The 23889-nt window shown below is 36.8% G+C and overlaps 2 protein-coding genes across 6 annotated transcripts in view; one reads left to right on the top strand and one right to left on the bottom strand.

Moving 5' to 3' along the window:
- The window catches only part of FARSB (phenylalanyl-tRNA synthetase subunit beta), a 39980-nt gene extending 25138 nt beyond the window's left edge, over positions 1-14842 (top strand). Inside the window, exons 15-18 of one of the 2 annotated variants that reach the window (XM_070753290.1) lie at positions 545-662; positions 2827-2979; positions 4969-5025; positions 6262-6395. In XM_070753290.1, coding sequence (XP_070609391.1) covers positions 545-662; positions 2827-2979; positions 4969-5025; positions 6262-6380 — 447 coding nt within the window. In that variant the 3' untranslated portion in view covers positions 6381-6395. Of the gene's footprint in view, positions 1-544; positions 663-2826; positions 2980-4968; positions 5026-6261; positions 6396-13943 lie in introns of those variants that run through there. The other variant, XM_070753291.1, reaches the window with a different exon arrangement.
- A 45-nt stretch (positions 14843-14887) lies between these two features.
- The window catches only part of SGPP2 (sphingosine-1-phosphate phosphatase 2), a 50395-nt gene continuing 41393 nt past the window's right edge, over positions 14888-23889 (bottom strand). For all 4 annotated transcript variants that reach the window (XM_070753294.1, XM_070753293.1, XM_070753296.1 and 1 more), the window contains 2 exons: positions 23718-23807; positions 14888-16873 (listed from right to left, as the gene is read on the bottom strand). In XM_070753294.1, coding sequence (XP_070609395.1) covers positions 16331-16873; positions 23718-23807 — 633 coding nt within the window. In that variant the 3' untranslated portion in view covers positions 14888-16330. The remainder of the gene's footprint in view (positions 16874-23717; positions 23808-23889) is intronic.

Raw genomic sequence — 23889 nt, 5'->3', positions numbered from 1 at the left:
ACTCAAATTGTATTAGGCTGTAAAATCCATACACCATATGCCTGGCCAGCAGGCAAGGTTGTGAATGAGACAATACATTCACTTTCATATTCTTCTCAACCTTATTTATTGATTTTCTAAAATCGAAACTATTAACATGCCTCCTTTTGTTCAGTATTTTTATAATTCCCACTTGTGAAGGCAAAAATCTTTTATAACATTTAATTTTATGAATTTTCCACTTTATTTAATACATATTAATATACAAATTAATATTTTCCCATGAGCCAATATTGTTAATGCTGAGCTTTGTTGGCAGATAATAAAAGAATGAGAATTGCTGCTGTATCGGGGAGAAATATGGTTTAAGTATTTATGGTCAATTAAGTAGATATTTGTTTGTTAGATTATTAGCCTGCTTTTAAGTTAACCAAAATACTAAAAAGCAATTTACTCACTTAATACTCTTTGCTCCCATTTCCCCAATAACAGCCATGTGAAAACCCATTCTAGCTTTTTGTTTCAGGGAAGTATAATTTATCAATCATTTTATGTGTCCTCGTAGGTAGCACGGACTACACTGTTGCCTGGACTCTTGAAAACTATTACAGCTAATAAAAAGATGCCTTTACCTCTGAAACTATTTGAAATTTCTGATATTGTAGTGAAAGACTCCACCATGGGTAAGAAATTTTTAAAAATGCAGCCAACCAGGAAAATCGTTAGCACCACGTTAGGGCTGAAAAGCACCGCTTTTTTTTAACATTTGTTAGTCATCACATTTATTAATTAGCATACTTAAAAGAATCCAAATTATGTTGCCAAATTGGTTTTCATCAATGCTTATTTTTGTCTAATTGATTTTACTGGCTGTTGTATTTGGTTAGTACTGTTTAACACTGTGTAAACATTTGTTAGTTGGATTATAATTATTTTTCATTAATAGATAGTTCTAAACACACTATAATAATATGTGCAATTCAGGTGTGTGTCCAATGCATCATAACAACGGAGTGGAATTTTCCGCTTGAATTACAGTACAATATATGGCTATATGATAGTGAACCATCTCCTAATGATCTCGCTATTGAAATGGACATTTTGGAGAACACGCACCAGGCAACAGAAACATTGAACAGAGAAATATTTTTGTAGACATTTATTAATTGTTTCAAGAGTTATTGATGTACAGTATAGGTATTGTTGCTAAAGTACTGATAACAATACTGTATGAAAAATAAATTTTCTAAAAAATGTTTTAATTTTTTGCCACCAGGGGGTAGCATATACTAGTACTGTACTGTATTTCTTGTTCAATTTTCTTGGCTTGCTCCAAAGCGCCCCAACTGATTGCCTTCTTTGTAAATTGTGCAGAATGGACTTTGCAGACAGCACTTTGAACTCTCTACAATAGATCTGTAATTTTTCCTAATATCTGGGCTTTTATACTTTAAAACAAAAACGAAAGCAGAAAAATTATTTTATGAAATGATGCAATAAGTTTCTATTTTGAAAAAAACACCTTAGTTATCTAAGAAAATTTTGCTTACGTTTGGCAATAATTTTTTTATATAGTCTTTGGTAAATGAATTTCATATTGCTATTTTTATTTCTAATTTCATATTTTGACCATATTTTCCAATTAAAAGGAATTCAGCATATAAACCAAGTTGGTCCATAGTTTATCACAGTGGTATAAAATGTTTATTTGGCTTTTTAGTAGAATATTATGTTGCCAAAAACTTGTAGAAGCACAAACTCCACAAACTTGATGTGATATAGTTGAATATGATTACAATTAAATCTAGTAAATACAATTAATATTAATAAATTCATTATAAATTTTCACTCAAAATAAAATTACAATTTAATGATAAATTTTGGAAATCTTTGGATGTTTGAGGACTGCAAAAGTCCGGGAACTTCAGATTGTTTATCTCTGATTTATTGCAACGTGAATAAAGAAGAATAGAACAGAACAGAATAGAATAGAATAGAATTTTATTGGCCAAGTGTGATTGGACACACAAGGAATTTATCTTGGTGCATATGCTCTCAGCGTACACAAAAGAAAAAGACACATTTGTCAAGAATCATGTGGTACGACACTCAACGATTGTCGTAGGGGTCAAATAAGCAACGAAAAAACAATCAATATTAATAAAAATCTTAGGATACAAGCAACAAGTCACAGTCATACAATCCTAAGTGGGAGGAAAAGGATGATAGGAATGATGAGGAAAAAAAACTAGTAGAAATAGAAGTGCAGATTTAGTAAAAAGTCTGACAGTGTTGAGGGAATAATTTTTTAGTAGAGTGATGGGGTTCAGGAAAAAAGAATAAGTTATAACAAGCTTTCCCCTCCCACGCTAAATTTAAATTTAAAAATTAGTGTGTCAGCAAGATGTCTTTGCTAAAATATGGCTGTTAAAGGGGTGGGTATTAGTCATGTGATCTTCTGAATTAATACCAATCGGTTACAAGTTTATGTTGCAATAAGGTTAGTTTCTGAATACACACACACACACACACACATGTATTGCATATTGCTCTTTACTCACCATTCAATCCCCAAGCAAGTCATTAATGGCTAACTACTGGACATAACGTGCATGTATGTATCATACTGGGAAAGATGATAAGATATATTACCAAGCAGCTGGGCATATTTACTGGTATTAAACTTATCAGGAAGGATAACCCAAATAGTCACCCATCAAAGCTATACATTTCTACCCATGGTTTTGTTAAACACTGATACCTGATAGGATCAGAACAAATATGGTCTTTAAAGTGCAGTTTTTACAGAGTTGTTGATTTTTTTTTTGTTTCTTTTTCCATCTTTAGATGTAGGTGCAAAAAACCATAGACATCTTTGTGCTGTCTATTATAACAAAAATCCTGGGTTTGAGATAATTCATGGGTTACTGGATAGAATCATGCAGCTCCTGGAAGTCCCTCCAAGTAAAGAGGATGGGTATTATATTAAAGCAGCTGAAGGTAAGCCAACATTTGAAAATACATTTGGATGTTCTTGTACATCTGTGTTAAATAAAATGTCCATCTCTTAATGATTTTAAATTCAAATCCATTGTTCTGTGGCTTAGGTTTATTAATTGCTTAAGTTTCACTGTCTTCAGAAATACTGTATCTGGTTTCTTTATTCTAAATACGTACTCGGTTATTATATAATTGTAATAGTGCTATTGTTTACTGTGATAATCTGTTAACAATAATTTTTAAAATTCTGTTCTGCACACAGGGAGGGTAGCATCTAGCTTCAACAGCAACTAATTTGGAAATAATCAACAAGATAGAAGCTTGTATAAATATTTCCTGCACCATTTAGCTCCCTTTATTCTTATAAAACTTTCAGTTTGTAGACATGAAACAATAAAATATAGCAGTGTTCTGTCGAAAGAGGTGGCATTTTAGTAAGGTCTTTTATGCTGTTGCATAGCTGTGCGGCAAGCCAATATGCAGTTTTACTGTTTCGATGAATAACCATGCTAAAAATATAGCAAAAGTGTGGATTCTTGCTTTTCTCATTTAGTGTTAGATATTTATAGAAGATAGTTCTCTTCCGCTCTAAACATGCAGTATGAGGAATGAAAGCAGAATGGATCTTAACTTTCAGATAACGATTAGGGGTTGTTTTTTTTAAAAAGGACATAGTTAACCTTTAATCAAGGATATGCTGTATCTGTGACCATTATCATCAACAAGTTATATAAATTTGGCAGAATGCATGATTATGAATTAAATGTGCATAATAATATATCTGTGAACAATTCTGTAATTCAGCAGATTGTGTATTACATCAGATTGCATGCTTTAGTTTAAGAAGCCATGAAATATTGTCCATCTTGAATGGACAATTATCTTTTTAAGATCTATATAATTTACTTCTCATAAGGACCCAGATTGTGGGGGCAATATGCTGGCTCTGTCAAAAAACTGCTATTGCTAACATGTTGTAAGCTGCCCCGAGTCTAAGCAGAAGGACGGCATAAAAATTGAATGAAGAAAGAAAGAAAGAAGGAAGGGAGGAAGGAAGGAAGGAAGGAAAGGGAAGGAAGGAAAGAAAGAGAAAGAATGAAAGAAAGAAAGAAAATTTGTTTTATTGTATACGTTCATTCAGATTTCCATAGTTTGATTATGGCTTGTCATTGGTTTCACTAATATCTAAGTATTATTAATACTAATCTTATGTTCATAAACCGTTTTGTCTTTAAAGTATAGCAATTTCTTCAGAACAATAGCAGATGCTTAAAATATAGGTAAAATGTTGATATCCTAAAAATTAAAATTAAATTAAAAATTACATTAAATTTTATAACCCTAATAATCAGGCATAATTGCTTGTTCCAAATATCTAGGGTAATGAGGTAAATACATTTCTCCAATAAAACTTTCCTTATAGAAATGCAAGTGCCAATGAGCAGTAATCCTATTTTAGCCCTACTGAAATTTGCTCTAAATTTGGACCTAGTTCTGAGCAGTTGAACATTTACAAGTTCTTAACCATGTTACAAATTCCCCTTGTATTCTGAATATCAGAAGCCTATATGTCATTTTAAAATTTGGTGTAATTTTCCTATTCCATCCAGATATGGTATAGAATAGAATACTGTACAGAGATATTATAGCTGGCTACTTTTCCCCCCCTTGAAAGTATGAATTACTTGCTTGTATAGATTTCCAATCCCATCTCCTTCGAGTGATACGTTCTCTTCCAGCAGATGATAGAAATGTGAGTTCTGTGTTCTAGAGCCAGAGAACAAATTGAAGGAACACATGATGTAACCCTATTCCTGAAATTAAATAAATGTACGCTTCTTATCTGCTGGAATAAGAGGTCTAGTCCAACAAAGATGCCAACTTCTGAGCTCCCGAGAAAAAGTATAAACTTCAGCAGATTGTTTCTCCTCCAAATTTTCTTTAGAAGGAATCTATCTCAAATGGAAAATATATTTTGTTGCTTTCTAGTGAAAGGGGTTTTGCTTCATTGGAGCATGAAATCTCAGAGATTTGCTACAAAATTAGGTCAGTAATCAGAGGTATTATATATTGTTGTTAAATTGTTCCAAAGTGTAATTAACAGTCATGGGGCCATTTTTTTCATGTTTACTGTACTAAATTCAAAATAGTTTTCTAGTTTGCAATATAGCTGTAAAGAATTTTAAAAGTATATGTGCCATCACCCAAAGTCTCTAGTGCAATAGTTGTTGTCCAGTAGTCTGTATTACCCAATCCATTGATACTTCCATTTATTTTTTCTATGCAAACACCTAAGATTTTAATCTACTTCTTTCATTTACCGCTGTATTTCTGCTTTCAAGATAATAAAATATTAATTCAACAATATTTATTTTTATGGGAGCAGGAAAGCATTTAACTACTGATTTAAAATGTTTTCCGTGAAATAACAGATTTTTTTTCATGCTTCAGTGCAGAAAATATCAATGTTGTCTGCCCCACAGTTTTTAATAAAATGTTTATTTTAAAAATCATATTTAAATATAGAGATGTTTTGATGGTGACCGTGAATAGTTTACATATAGTAAAAACAATAGAAACTTTTTACAGATTTTTAGCATAGTATGTCTTATGCATATTATTTACATGCTTTTCTGCCTTATATGTGATAATAGCTTGCCCCCATCCTCCTCGCCTTCCGCAAGAGTCTTAAGACTCACCCATGTTACCAGGCCTGGGGCAATTAGATCTTGCCCCCTGACCAATAAATGTGATGCATGGTGTGATTGGATTGTCTGATTGAGTGTATATAGGGTTTTTTGCTGTAGTTTTTTAATGTATTAGATTTATTTTGTACACTTTGTTTCTATATTTATTCTGTTAGCTGCCCCAGGTTTTCGGAGAAGGGTGGCATACAAATCAAATCAAATCAAATCAATCAATCAATATAAAAATAATATAATTATTACTATTATTATTTTACCAGTGAATTAACTTTTCAGTTCATATAAAAATGATCAGAACCTGTTTGAGTTTAAAAATAGAGTTGTAAATCATGAATCATGGTTCACGTTTCCTTTTTTATTAACCTTAAATTTAAGTAATTAAATATAAAACGCTGGTATGAACTAAATGATTTCAACAGCAACTCTGATCACAGGAAGTGAAACAAGAAGAAAAAAAATTGTTTCTATTCCTGCTTAAAGATATACTGTAAATTGTATTTGTTATATTAATCCTAGATTTTTTAAAGAAAATAATTAAATTGTCTTAATAAAAAATAATATGCTTGAATTCCTTTAGGTATATCCAGGGAGATATTATTATATTTTCTGATCAACTTTGCAGTAAGTGCTACAAGTATTGCCCCATGTAAACAAATCATTTTGCAGGGTGGTTATTTTTTTTTAATCTGCGAGTAATATACTTGTAAATTAATTAAAATGAAAATAGTTCTTTCAAATCTTAAGTCTGTTTTCTTTGGGGAGAAATGGCTTAAAATGCTGTTGTTGCTTCTTTGCTCTTCCTAGCCTCTATTAAATCTAAAGTCTAGTGAATGAAAAACAGCTCTCAAGGCTGCAAGATAGATATATTTTACGGTAATGTAATGAGATTTGTAATGTCATTTGGGACAGCCCACTGGTCAGTGTCTGATGGATTTCCTCTAAGTTCTTGATAAAGGTAATGAAAAGTATGCCCAAGAGCAGCCATTATTAGTGCTGCTACCAGAGTGATTTCTCAGTCTAATAAATCATCAGTTTGATCCATTAATTTAAGATAATGAAAATTCAACCCAGGCTTGGCTTTTTGAATTATTGTATCTTTATAACAGCCCTCCCAAGCTGCTTTTGTCAGATCTGTTAGGACTTAAACACATTACGGTGTTAATGCTCCTTTAAATAGAACTACTTATATTTCCAGAAAATGGTAGATTTTAAATTGGCAGGTCCATGCTTAATATTAGTTTGCAAATTCTGGGATTATTGACATGAGCAGTCGCTGAGGATAGTTGCATTCTGCCATTTTCCTTTTGAAATATTTAAAAAGGAAAAATTATTAAGGCATGTCAAATGTGGAACGGTTTTTTTTTTTTAAATCATGCTGCAGTTTAAAAAGTGAGGGAAGAAAGAAACCAAAATTTGAAACATTTGTATTTGATTTGTCACACTCTAATCTACAGTAAGTAATGGTTTTTGTGTTACAGATGTGCTGCAGGCTTTGGTCAGGCTTTGTACAACCTAAATTAAGTTCATTTTTAAAAACTCAATTGCAGAATAATATCTAATATTTTTTAAAGTTTAAGAAATTACTGAACTTTCATTCTTGCTTCAGACAAAGTAATTTGAGTCACAGGAATAATTGCAAGCTATGATCCAGAATTGAACTGACCTAGGTTCAGAGTTTAAATGTAATGTTGGAAGAGTTACCTTCCCATTGACTTCTATTTTCCCTTTTAATATAACCAGAAATCTATTTAGGATATGATACTGATTAGGTCCGTGTAATTAGTATTATTTATTTATTCATTCATTCATTCATTCATTCAATTTTTATGCCGCCCTTCTCCTTAGACTCAGGGCGGCTTACAACATGTTAGCAATAGCACTTTTTTATCAGAGCCAGCCTATTGCCCCCACAATCCGGGTCCTCATTTTACCCACCTCGGAAGGATGGAAGGCTGAGTCAACCTTGAGCCGGTGATGAGATTTGAACCGCTGACCTTCAGATCTACAAGTATTTTAAGGTGCTTCCAGGGTGAAAGGATTAGTTAGTGACATCACCAATGTCTGGTGCTCCTTTCATGTTTCCATCAAGGACCTGGAGCTCACTCCACCATGTAGTAGTGCTCGGTTCTCAAGCCGTGGCCTTGCTCACCGCCAAACTAGTGTCCTAACCCTGTGAGCCACTGCACTCCTTGTAACTGATTCAATAGTAGTTAGAAACTTTGACCATAAATATTTATATTGTCATTTTAAAATTTAGATTCCTGTTTATATTATTGTTATGCAAAAGCATATTCTATACCTGTGATGGCGACCTGTTGTGGTTAGCTCTGGCCCAGCTCCTGCCCCAAGGAATGTGGAGGTGGATGTGGGGGAGACATCCACATGCCGCAGGCCTGTTTTGCTCCCAGTAGAATGTGCCAACGAAGTCTCCTCTGACCAAGGAAGCGTGGGTGACAGGGAAGAGGGGAGTTTGGCAGACAGCCCAGGAGATCAGTCATCTGTATCATCCCTGGATTCTGAACAAGAATTAATGACACATCCACGCATGCGTAGAGTGATGCATACGAGACAACAACTGAAGGATTATTACAAGAGAAAATGAGACCACCTGTGGTTGGGTGGGGCTGCTGTAATTAGTGTTACAGATAAAAGTGCAGCCTGGTGTTTTAATATCATGGCAGTTTATCTGATTCATTGTTTCATCAAGATCGTGGTTTTTGCTGTTCAGGACTGTGTGTGTGGACTCTCTGGACTTTAGAATTGGACTCAATTTCCCAGTTATTGGGTGAGCAATTGGACTGCATTTAACCTGTGCCTTGTGTGTACCAGAAAATCCCTTTGACATTTAAAAAGGGAGCTGTTTCTGTTTTTCTGTTTATAAAAACTTTTGGGTTTTCCTTTTATTGTGTGGTGTGTGTCTTCCTGGACTCATTACCCTATAATTACGGGCGGTTGAGACATGCTGGCAGAACAGTGACTCTATGGCACGCGTGTCGTAGTCCCATGTCAGCTCCAGTGTGCACATGTGCACTGGACATCTGATTTTCAGCGTTCAAAAGGGTGGGGGGGCATTTTTGCCTTCCCCAGGCTTCTGGAAAATCTCCGGAGCCTGTGGATGGCAAAAAATAAACCCAATTGGGCCTACCGGAAGTCCGGCGCCTTCAGTGAGGCCTGCGTGCATGCGCGGGAGGGGGTTGTATGTGCATGCATGGGGAGGAGGGCATTGTATTAAGGATGGGCACACATGTGCACACTATTGTATGTTTATATGCTTTTGCATAAAGCAAGGATATAGTAGAGTATAGAATAGTGATGGCAAACCTTTTTTTGATCAGGTGCAAAAAGCATGTGTGGTTGAGTATTATATACAATTTGCCATGCTGGGACGTAAGTAGCAGCAGCAGATGGAAGCTAAGTTAAATTCTTGCCCTGATTGTATGACATAGAATGAAAAAGGGCACCACTAGATGATAGGGAGCCACAATGGAATATCACTCTTTGAGGGAGATGGGCGATTTAGAAATATGAAATAGAAATACACGGAAATAAATAGTCTGGAAGCCAGACTCCGAGTTTAGTTTCTGATCTGTTTCTTGTATATTTTACAGAGTTTGTCTGCTTTACATTTTGCATGAAATTACCACTGGAAAATTATATCCTAATGTAGAAAGATATTAGCCAGCTGATGTAAACACTAATGTGTATTAAGCTTTATTTTATTAATAGCATTATTTTATTAATAACATACTTCATTACAAAAGATATGAAAGCAAAATGTTTCGTCTTAATGGGAATTCAGACCCGCTAATTCTGAAGTAGACTAGCTAGGTAATTATACCTTTTCATCTGCATACCTATCCAGAATCCACACCTGTTCCCACTGATTTCAAATATACAGTAAAAGAAAGTGTTCTTTTTGATCTTCAAAAAAGGGATGGGAGACCCTTGTTAAATTAGGGGATTAGTTTACATGTATTAAGAACTTCGGTGGCTGTTAACTGTTTCTCTTCCATGAGTTTCCTTACACAGATCAGTTTACTTGTTTGTGTTTGTTTTATAAAAAGTCAATTTTTTTTCTTCTTAACCTTTTCATATGGGATGTGTGTTATAGATGTTAAGGAAAAGTAGAGAGTAGGTTATATTATTTGAATGGCAAAATCTAATTTATTCACGGAAAATGATCTGTAGCAGGGAATAGCTTAACATTGCCAAATAGAGAAATAACTGTGTTTTATAAATTTTAGTGTTGTTTAATTGAAAATTTTAGTAAACTGTGGGACTATACGGTACCTTTTCTGTGGATATTCTGTTCTCTTGAATGACAGGCCCAAACTCTGCTACCTTTAGGAAATCTACTGAGACCTGGTTCTTCCTCCAGGCATTAGGACCCAATTGGATGAGGATGCCTTTAGCTTGCTCTCCTACATTGCTTAATCACATTTTATATTTGTATACTTGTATTTTAGTTTATTTTTCATTTTTTATGCTATATGCCACCTAGAAAGGTCAGCCTTATAACTTAAACAACAAATGACATAGTATATCTGGCATTTTGAAGTTTATTTATTTATTTTATTTATTTATTAGATTTGTATGCTGCCCCTCTCCATAGACTCAGGGCGGATAACAACTATAATTAAAACAGAATATAACAAATCTAATATTTAAAATAACTAAAAACCCTTATTAAAAACCAAACATACACACAACATACCATGCATAAATTGTATAGGCCTTTTCATATATTTGCAAACATTCCTTGATTCCGTGCTTCAGTTTCTACATCTGTTTAACTTGAGCAATTAGATCATACTAACCTTCCATAAGCTGAGAAAAAGAATTCTTTATACTGCCTGGAAAATATATTAATTTTTTTCAGGAATGATGAAATCAGTCCCGATATGATGATTTATGAATGCATCATATGTCTGATCAAAGACTATTGTACTATTTTTTCCCCATTTCATGTCATAATAATAAACATTAACTCTTGGAATATTTGGACTGAGCCTTTAATAATCAGGCTGGATAGCATAGTTCCTTCCTCTTAATTATTGAAGACTGACATCTAATTTTTGTTTACTTATTGTTTTCAAGCTTTGAGTTGAATCAGTATAGTCTTTAAAGCTGATGTTAACTCTGATCCTATATCATTTCCTTAATCTTTTCACTCAATATGGAAAGGAGATTGATAGAGAAAAGAAGCTATGTATAGGCTATTTGACATAAAGCACACTGAGAATTCTACAAGCTCTTTGAAGGTCAATTAACCAGAAAATAGGCTAAAGACCAGGTTTTCCACTGGATTAGTGACCAAAGAGGATGCCCTGAATAATCAAAGCAGTCTTGGCGTTAGAACACAAAGACAATTATCAGTTCTTAACGTAACTTTAATAACAGAATTCTTTGAACCTCAAAGCATTTCATAAATCTTTTTCTTACTATGGATCATTGATTTTCATTTATTTGGATGTTGTAGGGTTTAAAAAGTTTTAGAGCTTCCCGTTTTCAGAAGGCAAGTATGTTTAAAGACTTTGTAGTTTATGCTTTATCTTTCTTAATTATCTTTTACAGCACTCATATACGTTCAAATTCAGTCTCCTTTTGGATTCCTTGAGGCATTTGAGTTTAAAAGCATCTAATAAGATCTTAATTTTATGGGCTTTAAATGAGAGGTTTAACATGTGTGTTTTTATGATTCCATCTTTTTCTGCATCATATAATACAATTTTGATCTATTAGATATGCTTGCCAATACATCTTACTCTGTAGTTTGGTGATTCCCAGCCTTAGGCCCCCAAATTTGACTATTCGAACGGAACCGCTGTGAACCAAAAGTGGTTAGGAGGAAAAGACTTGATATAGTTTGCAATTATTTTTACCATGGAAAATAAAATTTTGTGTGTACTAATACAGAGGAAGTCTTTTTACTTTTTTTTTTTTTTTACTGTGGAAGATAACAATTTATGTGCACTAGTTCATGGGGAACTTTCTCATAACAGGAACTGACATGTTTGCTGACCCTAACTACAAAATTGGACTTGAATCTAATATGCATTCACAGTGGATTAAATTCCAATTAATATATTGAAAACATGTATGGTCAAATGTACGTTACGACCTAGTTAAGAGGCAGATGCCATTGGGCTGAAGATTTTCTTTCACATAAGCTATGTTTATGTTTAAATTTGAAAATGAAATATTTCACGATGAATGAAATCTAGTCTCATTAAGGAACATTCTTTAAAGCAGTGGGGATTTTACTTTATATAGTTTTAACAGAAATTGTATGTACATTATTGATCCTTAAAACAACTTGTACTATCATACTACAGATGCGGCACTGTAATATGCCAATGCATTCTGACCATCATGAATTTTTTTACATTGTAAATCTCCCCAAAATATAAATTAATAAATAAGAAAATTGTTACCTGTGAGAAATAATACCATACCATTTTGATTAATCCCTAATTGCATATTTTTAGGCCCGTCTGTTAGTGTAGAGCAGTGTTTCCCAACCTTGACAACTTGAAGATATTTGGACTTCAACTCCCAGAATTCCCCAGACAGCATTCACTGGCTGGGGAATTCTGGGAGTTGAAGTCCAAATATCTTCAAGTTGCCAAGGTTGGGAAACACTGGTGTAGAGGAGTACTTTTGCTGATAAAGTAGCCTTCCGTGGTAGTTTAAGTCGTACAAACTGATGGTGTTGTAATTTGTAAATTTTAATTGTACTTGGTAAAATGGTAGAGACCTGAGAGGATACTGCAATGTAATTTAAATCGTAGCTAGGGTATGAAAAGAGATTCCTCTGGCCTGCATTGCCCAGTATAAGTACTTTTATAGTAATATTTTTTTTAATTCTGTCTGTGAGCATGTTTGCAAGTGAACAAGTTATTTAATAGTGACCATTATTATATTATATAGTGACATTATTTCTTTCAGTTCTGTATTGGTTTCTCTTGTGTTAGAATCCATATATCTAAATTAAGCAGTGTTGCAGTCAGCTTCTCACACCATTCCGTTTTCACAGGTACACATTTGCAAGACAACTGGAGACACTATGAGATTAGCTTGAGATAATTTATGCGAATGTTTTCTAATACAGTAGCTGATTTTTTTTAATGCTTCTTAGAGCACTTGCATTAATTGGCTATATTTAACATTAAAGGTTTTAGAACTATTACTTCTACTGAACTTTTGACGGTTATTTTATAGTCTCCCCTCTTTGCCCTGTGCATAATTTTACAATGTACTACAACTGAAAAATCTCAGATGTGGCAATATGAGCCTAGTAATAAGTTTCTTCACAAATCCAACATGAGATAGAGAGATAGAAACAGTCGGATAATTTTTGAAATAGAATCCTGTGGACATTTTCTCAGAATAGCATTTACTTTATTATTTTAAAATTTATATCAGCATTAAATTATGACATTCTATTGGGATTGCAATGGAGGGAAAAAATGCAAGCTGGTTTTATAATACAGATACAGTGATACCTCATTTTACGAACCCCTCATCATACAAACTTTTTGAGATACGAATCCAGGGTTTAAGATTTTTTTGCCTCTTCTTCCAAACTTATTTTCACCTTATGAACCCGCCGCCACCGCTGGGATGACCCGCCTCCAGATTTCCGTTGCCAGCCGAAGCGCCCGTTTTCACACTGGTGGGATTCCCCTGAGGCTCCCTTGCATGGGAAACCCCACCTCTGCGATTTCGCTGAGGCTTCCCTTGCTGGGAAACCCCACCTCCGGACTTCCGTTGCCAGCCGAAGCGCCCGTTTTCGTGCTGGTGAGATTCCCCTGCTGGGATTCCCCTGCAGCATTGCAAAATCCAAAGGTGGGGTTTCCCACGGAGGGGAGCCTCGGGAATCCCACCAGTGTGAAAACGGAGGCTTCGGCTGGCAATTTTGGGTTTGCACGCATTAATCGCTTTTCTATTGATTCCTATGGGAAACATTGTTTCGTCTTATGAACTTTTCACCTTAAAAACCTCGTCCTGGAACCAATTAAGTTCGTAAGACAAGATATCACTGTACTTCAGTTGTAATTATTTGAATCTGTATTCTAATTTTAGATTAGTCTAAGATTTAAATTTTGTAATTAACTACTTGAACATCTTATGTTGAAAATGTGGATTTGAATTTTAAATTGATTTTGTCTCATGGCAAAACCTTTCCCAACTTAAATATATATATTTTTTGTTTGTTCCTAGAAATATTAACTCTGTTGTCTCTTTATTTGCTTCCAGACTCTGCTTTCTTCCCTGGTCGTTGTGCTGAGATCTTTGCCAAAGGACACAGCATTGGGAACTTGGGAGTTCTTCATCCTGATGTTGTCACTAAATTTGATCTCACCATGCCCTGTTCTGCTCTAGAAATCACAATTGAACCTTTCCAGTAAGAAAAACGTCGTCCTTTGGTCCAACTTCATTCTGCATTTTATTTTGTCTTGCTATTGCCTAGCAGTTCTCTGTACATCAAAGCATTAGAACAATGTTACATTAGGCTTTATTAGGCTTTATTATCTTATTACTGTAATAAGAAAAAAAATGTTAACCAGTTAAAGATCTTTTTAACAGTTAAGGACATCAATCTTTTTTAAAAACATGGCAAAGTTCAGTCAAGTATGATAAATATGTATTGACTAAATTTTTTGTTTTGTTTCCTCAAATAGTTTAGTGATTGAAATGTAGACTGTTAACGTATTGCAGCTGTTCCAAATAGAGTGATAATTTATAAAAACAAATGTGAACTGAATTCAGAGGTTAAATTTTTCCTGATTATAAACATACATGTTTCTTGTAAACTGAAACAAACTCCCCCCCCCCCCCGGCCATGGGTAGCTACACCATAAATTTTTGTTCTTTTTAAAAGACAGTCAAAATAAATTTATTTGCCTACTCACTTACTCTTAGTTGTAGTAGATACAATTGCAAGCAACTATGCGTTAGAGTAAATTATCCATTGATTCTGCTTTTTCCTATACTAGAAATAGAATAGGGAAGCTTTGACATTTGTATGAAGTTTCAAATGACCACAGATATTTTTGTCTTCAGATATGACTACAGATATTTTGGACACTAGTGATTTATGCTGAAAATCTCACTTGTTAAGTAAATAAAGTAAATAAATACCTTTAATAAATAAACCACTTGGATGGAGTGATCAAATTAATGGAAGCAAGGCTATAGGATCTGTATGCCTGCTTTAAATGTTAATCACGAGCCTATTATCTTAGTGTCCATATGTTTGCAAGCAGTCTTATTTAACATTTTAATTCAGATTGTACATGAACTAAAAATGTAACCAGAAAATACTGTATTTCTTAGCGCTTCCTTGCTAAGAGCATTTGACATTCACACTTTGAAATATCATCTTGCTATATAATACATTACAGATACATGACATATGTTTTAATTTTAAATATAGAAACACATAATTTGGATATAGCAATTGATGGTATTTTTTCAGATTATATATTTAGCATATTATGGTAAAAATGATACAAAAATAGAAATTGTATACTTAATAAATAAGAACATGTACATGCAGTCTTGATGAACAGATAGACTAGATATTCTTCATAAAACAGTTATGTAAACAAACCCAAAACTTTTGGGAAGACAGCAAACATTCAGAAATCTATTTTAAATAGAATTGTCATTACAGTAAAACCATGATTTAGCATATCCTTCAGATGTCTGTTAAGTTCCAATATATATAGTTTACCTCATTTATATAATTATATCACATTAGTGATGTAAGCCAAAAGAGATGAAGTCCAAACAAAAACATATATCTAAAATCTGTTAAATTAAAATATATGATACGGAGGTTTTACTGTCTTCTGTTCCTGCTATAATGTGAATACAAAGAATAATTGACCAGTAATATGTTCTTTCATATAACCAATCACCCCATCCATCCATGCTCATCTCAAACATTTAGAATGTGAATGAGCAGAAAAGAGACTTAGAAGCAGTTCAGCACCGTTCTCTTGTATTAGCATTGGAATAAAAAATGCTGCTTCCTTTATGCTGTCAGTGCTACATTCCTGAGAAACATCCACAGTATTTTGATATAAGAATATTATGTCGTCATACGATCAATATCTTTCAGACCCCTTCTTATTCAAAATACAAATCAGAAAAAAAATGACAATTCAGACCTGTCTTTTTTTTTTTGTATGGAAGATAAAAGGTTAGGTTGGGGACTGGGAGGGTCATTTAAACCCTAGAGCAATAGCGCAGCATCTCCATTCCAAGGAAGATCATAGAATGCATTTATTCCCAGTCATATGTGCTTACAAACTGTTGAAGACTGATATTGTATTATATTTGGTTTTTCTCAATGCAAACTTACAAAGCTGGTAATTCTCAGCAATAATACATCAATATATATATATATAGAATTAAATGTCATTCCTGATTATTGTTCTTTTTTGGTTTGTGAACACTCTCTCACACTGAATACCAGAATAACTAAATCCTATATTTAGTCTGCAGTATTAGCAATCCTAAAGAGTTTATGCAAAAGGCACATTTCATTCTCCCATCATCCCAGCCCCCAACTACTGTAAATATTTTTAATCTGCAGTCCATAATCTGGACAATTTAAAAAACCAAATGCATAGCATTTAATTTAAGCCAAAAAATGTATATAGCAGTGGCACAAACATTGTAGCACTTAGGCCAATAGAAGAATAGGTTATAAATTTATAGGGCACTTCAATTTTTATTTGATGCATAGCTACAACATCACTGTTAGAAATCTTGTGCCAAGAACATAATGATTTACGAACAATAGTTTTGGCAATCTGCCGCATCATAATTAAAACACTAATCCCCACCATAAATTTTGCAAGAACTAGCAAGATAATTTCACTAGTGATGGAAGGAACACTGTAAGTGACATCTTTAGATGCAACATTTGAACCATAATGATTATTTGCCCAAAACCCGATAATTGCTCCTGCGGAAGCTCCTAGAATAGTGGTAGTATCTGCTCTAGTTGGACTGTAATAATCTAGTTTGGGATAATTGTAGCACAAGAAGAGGGGTACAATGATGCAGAATGCTGGACAGAAAGGGCTGGTGAGCATCAAGTGGTCCATGATATCCCAGGTAGGAGAGGCAATAGCAGTCAAAACTAAGGAAATTAGGCTGCCAACAATGACGTCCTGGAAAAACACACAAAGATATTAGTGACACAAATACCATTTGTCTCAGAATGCAATCCCTAGCTTGAATTGAAAAACAAGTTTAGATTGTTACAGGTCGAATAGACACAAGAAATATCTTAAGAATAAATAGTAACATAAAGACTAACATAACAAAAATGCAAAAGCTTGGTATGATGTATGTTCTTCAACTGCTACTACTTCATGGAAGCAAAATTTAATTGAGGAATCTTAATCACTTTTATACTCTTTATGGGGGGAACAGAAAAGGATTTCTGCAAGAGCAATAAATATGTTACATTTGCAGAATTAAGGTAAGATTTATAGGCAGAGTATGTATTCATATATAATTTAGTCATTTTTGCTGAAAGATTTTTTATTTTTGCATAAACTGCATGCAAACCCATAATTTAGATTTAGACATTTTAGCTGAAAGGCAAAAGTAATGCTTCTTAAATTAAGATTTCTATGACTAGAAAGGGAAAAAAAGTCCGTTTTTTCTCTCTCTATTCATCGGCCTTTCTCTTATGTAATCTCTCAGTTTAATAATTCAAAGATGCATTTTCCAAAAGTAACTACATTTTCTTGGGTTTTTTGTCCCATTGAAAAGTTTCACTTCTCATCCGGGAAACTTCTTCATTCTGAACTGCTTTGAGACAACAATTTCCTGGGTGATTGAGAATCTCCATAGGCACTCAATTTAATAACTTCATGATTTCTCTGCCAAGAATTAATGTTAGTTCCTTTTTTATGGATGGCTTTAGGCCAAACAATTGATTTGACCCCACTCCCTGGTTTCTGTTATTTTATTTAATGAAATCTGAATTATTGGTGACTATCTATTATCTTATTTTAATCTATTTTTCATATTTTTGAACTATCCATTTCTCTCAAAGAGGGACTCTGGATGATCAAAGGCATCTTGACCTCCATTCATTAAGAAAAACAAAAGACTAGTTTTTGAATGCTTCATTACTGCTACTATAATCTACACTAAAGAATTTTATAACATATCTAGTACATATCTAAGATTAATTCCATTTTACACAAGAGAATTAAAGAATACCATCACAGTCATTTTAAACAAAAGTTTTCTCTATCTTTCACACATACATACACGGCCATTACACAAATTATATTCTACATATATAGTTCCTAGTCTGCTCTCCTTCAGAGATATTGAATTACACCTCTAATTGCTAGCAGGGATGGTGTAATCTTTGGAAAGCATCATTCTGGGGATGTTAGTCGAACTTTCTCCACCGAAGATCCATGATTCTATATATTCTTTTAAATTGTGATTGATCTTAGGTACTAAATCTTTAATTTGGAGCTGACGGCTCCTGTATCCTGGACGAAACTGAAGTGATCCATCATAATATTCCTGCATTAAAGGCCAAGGGTTATATTATTTCAAACATTAGGGTGGTCTTATGAAGGCCTAGAGGGACTAGTATTTTGTTTTCATCTTCCACTACTATTATAGGATATACAGCAAGTATACTCTGTAGACAAATAGTTGCAATTAGGTATACTAGAGCAGTGTTTCCCAACCTTGGCAACTTGAAGATATTTGGACTTCAACTCCCAGAATTCCCCAGCCAGCTGGCTGGGGAATTCTGGGAGTTGAAGTCCAAATATCTTCAAGTTGCCAAGGTTGGGAAACACTGTACTAGAGCAGTGATTTTCAACCTGTTTTGAGGCATGGCACATTTTTTACATTTACAAAATTCTGGGGCACACCACCAACCAAAATGACACTCTAACACACTCTCCTCTCTTTTTCCATCCCTGTCTCCCCCCACCCCGTGTGTGTGTGTGTATATATACACACTCTTGAACCATTTCCAAAAATAGGTGGGGGTTTTCTCTCTCTTTTTCTTTGGGTGCTTTTTATCATATGCTTTAGATCAAGAGTCACTTCTCCCTCTCTCTTTTGTTTCTCTCTCTTTCCTCTCATTCTCTGCCTCCATCATTTTCTCATTTCTTTTTTTCTCCCCTTTTTTCTCTCATTTCTCTCTCTGTCTCGCTCTTGCTTTCTTCCTCTCTCTCGGGAGGGGGTTAGCCTTCCTTCCTCTCTCTCTCTTCCTCCCATTTGCTCTCTCTCTCTCTGTGTGTGTTTGTGTGTGTTCTCTCTCTCTGGTGGAACAATTTCCACACATTGCCCATGTTTGCATCATATTTGCATGGGAGGGGTTTAACCTGACTTCCTCTCCTCTCTCTCTCCTCCCCTCCTGTTTGCTGCATGTGTATATGGGTGATGAACAGGAAACAAAAAGTTGTGAGTGCAAGAGAAGCCTTGGGTGGTGGGGCATACAGGCCATACGCGTTCCCTGTGCTGGGTCAGCATGCCAAGTTCAGAGAAGGTGGGGGACAGGTTGGTTACTCCAAAATGGGTGGGGGGAGGAGGGAGGGAGGGAGAGAGAGAGGAATGTAGAAGGGGTAGGAACAGGAAACCGTGGATAGGAGCTGGTTATATTTACTTCCAAGGAAATGTCAGAAAAGGATCAGCCAGGTACACGTGATGCAGGCAGAGTGGAGGGAAATGGAAGGGAAGGCATGAAGAAGGAGATAGAATTCTTGGTCCTCTGATTGGCCAGTGGCAAAATGTCTCGTGCGCCCAAAAGCTCGGAGTGAATGGGGTTTTGGGTCCGTTTGGAGAAAGGCCTGTGATGAAGGGGCTGTAATGGGAGGGACTATGACGAAAGGGATGGACTGAAGAGTTAGGGTCCTTTCAGCAAAGAAGAAAAGGCAGCACCCAATCGTCGGAGGCGGAAGCCTGGAGACCAAACAGGTGTGGCCAATCGGAGCAGGCAAACAGGCACATTCTACCTGTGTTTCTTATTCTCTTCTGTGCAATGAAATGTTATTAGATTAGTAATTTGAAACAAGAAGTCATAAGCCTTTTAGGTCGTGAGAGGGGAGTGGGCCATCATATCATTTAATGGCAACTAAGATTGCAAAATATTTTTATTCCTTTGTGAGAAAATGCCTGGGTCATATTCAGGTGGGAGAAAAGAGATTACTGAACTAATCAGAAACTTCTAGCTGAGACTTTGGGAGATAAATATAGCATTTTATTTAAGAAACATGAACACATTAATAGAGATCTTTTGTATCTTCAAACTCCAGAATATTTAAGGTAAGAAAAACTATTCGCAAAATTGTAAGCTACTGAGATAATTTGACATATAATTTCATTAAGGCCATGATGTTCCAGCAAAAACATAGAATTTGGTCATGAAACCAACAAAAGTTTCTCTTTTAATCGCTGTCTTCATCTGTTTTTTAAAAGTATTTTTTTCTATCATTACATCCTGAAAAAAGAATTATGAGATTTTTTACTGATTAACTAAATATGGTAATTTAGCTCTATAGTGGGGAAGAGAGAATTCTCTGTTTTTAAACTAAATGTCTTGATCTAATGAGGGTTTCCATCAAAATCCATAGTGATGGATAAACAAATGTAGCCATTAGCAGCTATAATTATTTAAGATGCTTATATGAGTAAGCTGAAATTATCATTAAAATGTTTTAGTTCATTTTCCCATCCCGTAAATAACATTAAGCCTAACACTCAGTAAATGCACTCAATCATAGCTGCACTGCGTAACAAACAAGATTTTTAAAATAATGGAGTTTTACTTCATAATTTCTTCCAGTTTGATTAGATCATACACCAAGAAAACTAAAGTGCAAATGGAAGTGTTAGACTCAATCTAAAGCGGGTGGGGTGGGGGTGGGGGTGGGGGTGAAACTCACACCATCACAGTGCCCTCATGTGATGTATCGTGATTTTCCCCCTTTGATAAATTGGTCATGGGCATGGCCAGTGTGTGGCACATCTTTGATCTAAAGGCATATAAAGATATATATCCTCAGTGAGCAAAGTCTTGAATCATGAAGAAACACATTTTTTATTATTTAGATTCAGATTTGAGAAATTCTACTGATTCTTTGAGCTTGTATCAGAAGCAAAATTAACTTAATGCTTTGTATTTAACTTTGCTGTTATACTTTACTATATCCTATCGTTTCTTCAACTCAAGTCAGAATATATAGTATAATTCTTCCTATTCTTAATGCCTCCCCCAACCCTTGAGAGCGGTATGGTGGATTGAGAGAGAGTTCCCGGTCCAGAGTTACCTAATGACTAAGGACTAAGATTTGATGAGCCTAAATTGCATCACTTATAAGCTAACATCTTGACCATGATGCCATATTCGCTGGCTGGCTGCTTCTATAATGCAGAACCAAAAATGATATTTCTTGAAATACAAATTATAATATTACCCTACCTGTGAAATAATCAACATTAAGATTTTCTACCACATAAATTTTAGATTTTATTAATTTTCAGAATAATTGTTCTTTAAAGCAACAGCCACTTTCAGTGTATTTCAGGTCTCCAGAGAAATTTTCATGCAGTTGTTTGCTTCAGTTTTGCTCCAGCTGGTCTGACGACCCAACAATTCTTGCAAAATTACTTTGGAGAACTTTACCCAGACGTCAAACTGACAGTGGGAGGTGTAAAGTAACAATTTAATTTATTAAATTTATAGCCCCCCCCCCAATTCCTTGCGGACCTTCGGTGGCAAGTTGGGGTTTTTTGGTTTATTGCTCCTTTAAGACACAGAATAGCAAATCATTATTCTTGGTTTTCAAATCCTGATTTGTGAAAACATAAAGCCAGAATTCATTAGGCTTGTTTAAGTAGAAACCTTAGGAGAGGCATGACAGAAAAAACACAAAAAATAAATTGCTTCTGAAAATGTAGCTACATATTCTTTCCTCCCTCCCTCCCTCCCTCCATCCATCCATCCATCCATCCATCTATCTATCATGTCATAGATGTGAGTACACACCATCACATTTTGTAAATATTTAACTGTATCTTTTCATGTGATATACTTAAATATTTACAAAATGTGATAATGTGTACTCACTTCTGTGATATACAGTGATCCCCCGATCATTGCGAGGGTTCCGTTCCAGGACCCCCCGCAACGAGCGGGTTTTCGCGAAGTAGCGCTGCGGAAGTAAAAACACCATCTGCGCATGTACAGATGGTGTTTTTACTTCCGCAGCGCTAGCGAGGAGCCGAAGATTGGGGGCGGCGCGGCTGTTTTAAAACGTCGCCGCCGACATGGGGGGCTCGCTAGCACACCCCCTAACCCGGGTTGGGGGTTCGGGGGGGTGCTAGCGAGCCCCCCATGTCGGCGGCGACGTTTTAAAACACCCGCGCGGCTTTCCAATGAGTCCCGAAGACAAACGTCAAACTTCCGCGTTTGTCTTCGGGACTCATTGGAAAGCCGCGCGGGTGTTTTAAAACGTCGCCGCCGACATGGGGGGCTCGCTAGCACCTCCCCGAACCCCCAACCCGGGTTTGGGGGGGTGCTAGCGAGCCCCCCATGTCGGCGGCGACGTTTTAAAACACCCACGCGCCTTCCCAACTGAGCCCTCAAGCCAAGCGCCAAAGGCGAACTTCTGCGCTTGGCTTGAGGGCTCAGTTGGGAAGGCGCGCGGGTGTTTTAAAACGTCGCCGCCAACATGGGGGGGCTCTCTAGCACCCCCCTGAACCCCCAACCCGGGTTTGGGTGGGTGCTAGCGAGCCCCCCATGTCGGCGGCGACGTTTTAAAACACCCGCGCGCCTTCCCAACTGAGCCCTCAAGCCAAGCGCCAAAGGCGAACTTCTGCGCTTGGCTTGAGGGCTCAGTTGGGAAGGCGCGCGGGTGTTTTAAAACGTCACCGCCGACATGGGGGGCTTGCTAGCACCCCCCCGAACCCCCAACCCGGGTTTGGGGGGGTGCTAGCAAGCCCCCCATGCCGGCGGCGACGTTTTAAAACACCCGCGCGCCTTCCCAACTGAGCCCTCAAGCCAAATGAACCCGGGTGGCCGGGTGAGCAGCGAGCGAACGGCGGGTGGCCGGGCGAAGGGCGGGCGAGCGGCGAGCGGCGGGCGAGCGGGTGCTGGGGAGGGCTTCTCGCTCTCGCCAGCAAGAGGGGGAGCGAACGGCGTGGGCAGGCTGCGGACAAGCTGTTTGCTCGGGCCGCTTCCCAGCTGAGTACTCAGCTGGGAAGCGGCCCGAGCGAACGGCGTGGGCGGGGGAAGGGCGCGCGAGCCGCGGGTGCGCGGACAGGCAGGCTGCGGACAAGCCGTTCGCTCGGGCTGCTTCCCAGCTGAGTACTCAGCTGGGAAGTGGCCCGAGCGAACAGCGTGGGCGGGGGAAGGGCGCGCGAGCCGCGGGCGCGCGGGCAGGCAGGCTGCAGACAAGCCGTTCGCTCGGGCCGCTTCCCAGCTGAGTACTCAGCTGGGAAGCGGCCTGAGCGAAGCGGCAGCAGCGAGGAGTTTGCGTGGGCGGGGGGGAAACTCCTCGCTGATGCCCGCCAAGAGGGGGAAGACCTAGGGAAGCCGCCCAGCAGCTGATCTGCCCGGCGCCATCTACGCATGCGTGCCCATAGAAAAAAAAGGGCACGCATGCGCAGATGGTGTTCTGACTTCCGGGTTCAAAAATCGCAAATTAGCCTGTTCGCAATGGTCGGGGATGCAATAACCGGGGGATCACTGTACTGCATATATCCACTTATACTGGTGCTACAGGTAAAGGAAAACCAACAAGCTACATAGGCATATCATAAGGAGTCATATAGAGATTCAGTAACATTTGATGAAAACGCCTAAATTATGACATACACATAGCAATGCCACTAAATAATTGTACAATTATGGACTTGAATCAAAATTCTATAATTTACGGTAAATAATGATGGCACCATAAGCATTTCATGATTTGTTTTCCTTGCCTCTCATAATCTCAGCAGTTACCCACAGTAAAAACTTACCAGCACTGTATGCATTCCTGTGTAAATTCTGCTGAGGCCTACCAGAGATGAAAATAAGAAGGCTCCCAACAGTCCAAGTTCAAGTGGATACTAAAAATATAAGGGGAAACCTTTATTCATCACTTAATCAAACCCAGTCCTTCCACAATTTAGTTTGAAGACACCATAAATT

This window comes from Erythrolamprus reginae, chromosome 5 (genome assembly GCF_031021105.1).
Source record: "Erythrolamprus reginae isolate rEryReg1 chromosome 5, rEryReg1.hap1, whole genome shotgun sequence".
Lineage (NCBI taxonomy): Eukaryota > Metazoa > Chordata > Lepidosauria > Squamata > Dipsadidae > Erythrolamprus > Erythrolamprus reginae.
The sequence above is the reverse complement of the archived record's forward strand: the minus strand, read 5'-3'. Positions and strand labels throughout refer to the sequence as shown.